Below are 3,946 nucleotides of genomic sequence, written 5' to 3' on the forward strand. Positions count from 1 at the left end.
AGTTTTTATAAACTTAGTGATGTTTTAAGCCAATTTTTAGAAACACAAAGCAAAAAATTTCAACTTTTGGCGCAAAGTTATACAAAATTATGGTAAATGTTTTCACAATTCTAAAGTTATTTCGCTGTAGTCTTCGTTTACGTAAAATCGATCGTTCCACAATTTTAACTGAACATAGTTATCCAACGCAGTTTTTTTTGTCTTTGTAGTTTAAAAATTTAACTATTTTGGTTCTGTTGCACTTTTTTCCATCGCTACTTTTTTTTCCCGTCCTGTGCGCCCTTTCAATTTCAACATTACTTTCCAAGTTTTGTCTTTAAAACCAAATCCCAAAGTTTTGTCTTTAAAAGTTTTGTCTTGCCAAATCCAAGTTTTGTCTTTAAAACATTTTGAATCTTTTCCTCGCTCCACGTTTTGTTTTCGTCTTCTTCTATTCCCGTAAACCTTAGGTTATTTCGTTTGCTCCTGCCATCCAGCTCAGCTAGTTCGTCTTTGACAACAACGTTTGTTATATCATTTTGGTTTGATGATAAGTTTGGCTTTTTTTCATTTCAGAAAGTTCTTGAACAATTGATTCATATTTCTCGCTTAGAAACTCCGCCGATTTCCTTAGTTCATTAGTTTCTTTTTTTAGTTTTATATTTTCTTCTTGAAGGTTTAATAGCTTAATTTCTATTTTATCAAACTTCTCGTTAAATATTTTTAATAAAGTATTGTCATGAATTAATTTGAGAAAGAGTAAATTTAGCCATTTTTAATTTAGTTTAAAAAAGCACGTCTGTTCACGTCAAAAGTTTTTGCGTAATTTGGTTAAATTAATAATCCACGTGTAGCTAAACGCTCTATTTTTTCAAAACCTTCTGCATATATAATAAAATGTGTATTTAGCAAAATTTTAAATTAAAAAAAAAATAAATACTTTCTGTATGAAGATAGAAAGTATTGTAAAGTAATGGAAAAACTTCTTAACAATGGAGAATAAAAGCGTTCGTTTAGACCCAGTCGGCATATCTAGTATTGTAAATACTCGGAGTATTGATCACGTATTAGATACCGCCGTTGATACCAGAAATTTACGCATTTCGTTTTAAATTTCGAACTCCAGTTGAATACCACTTATTTATCAAAAATATGTATGATATAATATTTGATCAAAATTGAATACAATATCGTACCCAATATCAATTGGATACAATATCGTACCCAATATCAACATATAATGGAAAAACGAAAAGTTTTGCTTTAAAGCGCATACAAAATTTAAATTAAAAAGGATTCTCTTGAGAATTTTAGTAAAAAGCTTTACTAAAAAACTTATTATTTTTCTTTAATTATATGAACTTTAATTTTCTTTAATTACTCTGAATTACTATTTAGAAAGTTCTATTGTTATAATTCAAATTTAATTTACAAAGTCAATATTCAAAAAAATATTTAGTTAAATAGTATATAGTTGATAAAATTAATAAAAATTCATTGGAAGAAACTTGTTGTTGATTACATACCCGAAAAAATGATTTACCCGATAAGTTCAAAAATAGTTTACTTATTTGCATTTATGTTTTGTTATTTTTTATTAATAAATATTGTATTAGGTTTGTTACTAATATGTATAATATGAAATACTAAAATTTACTAATAATAATACACGAGTTCAAGCGAACTTCTGCCATTATTAATATCGCGCATGAAAAAGTCCTGGAACGAATTTAGAAGGGTAAATATTTATTTTGTCAGTTGCGAATTAGTAATAAAATATAAGATGAAAGTTAACTGTGCTGTTATAGGATGTACCAATAGTTCCTATAAGCTAGAAAAGTTGAAAGATAAAACGTGTTTTCAACACGAAGGGAAGATACTCTCCGAGTGTGGATGTGAGGCACCATTCCGAATGTATTGTTTCCCTAGTTTTAAAAGAAATAGCATAAAAAAAGAACAATGGATTAGTCAGCTTAGACGAGAAGGAAATAAAAAAGAAAGTGCATGGAAACCAGGAACTGCAGATAGAGTATGCTCTGATCATTTTGTTGATAAAATTCCAACTGTTATGAACCCTAATCCAACAATAAATATGGGTTTTTATCAACCTGAACAAAAAAAACCTAGAAGAACTTTAATGAAGCACCCAATCACTTCTTTACCATGTTGTAGAACCTTTGTTGACTGAAAAAAGTATTGTCACAGAGTTTTCAAGTCTTAGTTTTAATGCTGATGTTTTATCACCTATATTATCAGACCATACGTATTCATTGAGCTTACCACAACTTAACTATTGTACTTCATGTGAATACAAATCTTCACTTATCACCTCTTATGTTAGTAAGGTAAATAGCCTTACTAATCAATTAAAAAAGTCAAAAATAAAACAAACAGTCAAGCTTAAACAAAAATTCTCTTGGAGATTAGTTAACAATGATAAAAGAATGAACTTTTATATTGGTATATCTTCGATTGCTATTTTTAATGTTATTTTTGGTTTGTTAAAACCATTTTTACCCTCCATTCGTTATTGGAGAGGCCCAAAACATTCACGTAGCAAAGTTAAACAACTAAAATCTATATCTAAATGTAAACTGTTATCACACAAAGAAGAATTTTTAATGACACTTATGAGGTTGCGCTTAGGTTTATTAAATGAAGATATTGCTGATCGTTTTGACATTTCAAAAGCTTTGTGTTCTAATATATTTACCACTTTTATTAGAATTATTGCTTGTATTCTCGGAAATGCTATTATTGTTTGGCTCCCAAGTGAAGTCATAAAAAAAACTTACCAGAGTCCTTTGTGAAAGCAAAGCATCACAAGTGTAGAGTGATTCTTGATTGTTTTGAAATATTTATTGAACGTCCAAAGTCCCTTTACAACCAAGCAGTGACTTGGTCTGATTACAAGCACCACAACACTGTCAAGGTATTAATTGGTATAGCACCAAATGGGTACATAACGTTTCTATCTAAATGTTACGGCGGAAGAGCATCAGATAAATTTATTACAAGTGACAGTGGTTTTTACAATCTGTTGGAAAGAGGCGACGAGGTGATGGCAGACAGAGGATTTCAAATAAGAGAAGAACTATTATTCTGTTATTGCAGTTTATCAGTTCCACCAGGTGCAAGAGTAAAGAGTCAAATGACTGCAACTGAATGCAAGAAGACTACTGATGTTGCGAACTTAAGAATTCACATTGAAAGGGCCATAAACCGAATAAAAACTTTTCGAAGCTTAAAAAATGTATTACCCATTTCTATGCTTCATCATATGGATGATATTATTTTATCGTGTGCAGCTTTATGCAATTTAAAGCCTGCTTTAATAAAAAAATAATTCAAGCTTAAAAGTTTAAAACATAATTTTTAATTTAGTATTAGTCACGCGTGCTTAATACAAGGGGGTGGGGAAATTTTAGTCCAGATCTAATAAACAGGGGGATCTTAATTAAAGGTCAGATGGCAATTTTTTTGTTTTACACAACACACATGATTTTTTTATAGATTGACAATTTTTTAAATCTGATTACACTGAAAGTTTTATTTTTTATCTGTGAATGATATTATATTTTCCATTTTTTAAGGCCGGTTTACACTGAATATTTTTCTTATTTTTGACATTTCAACATTTTTGACATTTCAGCAAGTAAAAATTAATAAGATTTGTGGGTAGGAAAATTTTCTGAAAATTATTAAAAGCCCCTCTACAATTACTCTTGAGTCTTGATTGAGATTTTTGTTAAATTTTCCCATCCACTTTTTAATAAAACCCTCCAGTTTGTTAGATCTGGACTAAAATTCCCACCCACACTTTAATTCCCTCCCCTTGTATTAAGGACTCAATAGTAAGCACGTGAGAGTATTAAAATTGTAAATTTTTATAATTACTTGTAAGGGATGCCGGACACCACCGTGCACTTTTAATGAATATATATGTTTCACACTACTACTGCTTTTT

At 29.7% G+C, this 3,946-nt stretch overlaps 1 protein-coding gene across 1 annotated transcript; it reads left to right on the forward strand.

Moving 5' to 3' along the window:
• The first annotated feature begins 1,762 nt into the window (after window positions 1–1,762).
• LOC136080238 (uncharacterized) lies at window positions 1,763–2,789 on the forward strand. The gene is made up of 2 exons (XM_065796853.1): window positions 1,763–2,075; window positions 2,185–2,789. The coding sequence occupies exons 1-2, from the start codon at window positions 1,763–1,765 to the stop codon at window positions 2,787–2,789; spliced, it is 918 nt and encodes a 305-aa protein (XP_065652925.1).
• Window positions 2,790–3,946: the final 1,157 nt, after the last annotated feature.

Source organism: Hydra vulgaris, chromosome 05 (assembly GCF_038396675.1).
Source record: "Hydra vulgaris chromosome 05, alternate assembly HydraT2T_AEP".
Taxonomy (NCBI): Eukaryota; Metazoa; Cnidaria; class Hydrozoa; order Anthoathecata; family Hydridae; genus Hydra; species Hydra vulgaris.

Excerpts from the sequence above, each read along its gene's own strand:
- LOC136080238 (XM_065796853.1), top strand. The coding sequence starts at position 1,763 with ATGAAAGTTAACTGTGCTGTTATAGGATGTACCAATAGTTCCTATAAG. Across the intron at positions 2,076-2,184 it reads TAATCCAACAATAAATATGG|AGTTTTCAAGTCTTAGTTTT; the intron begins GTTTTTATCAAC and ends GTATTGTCACAG.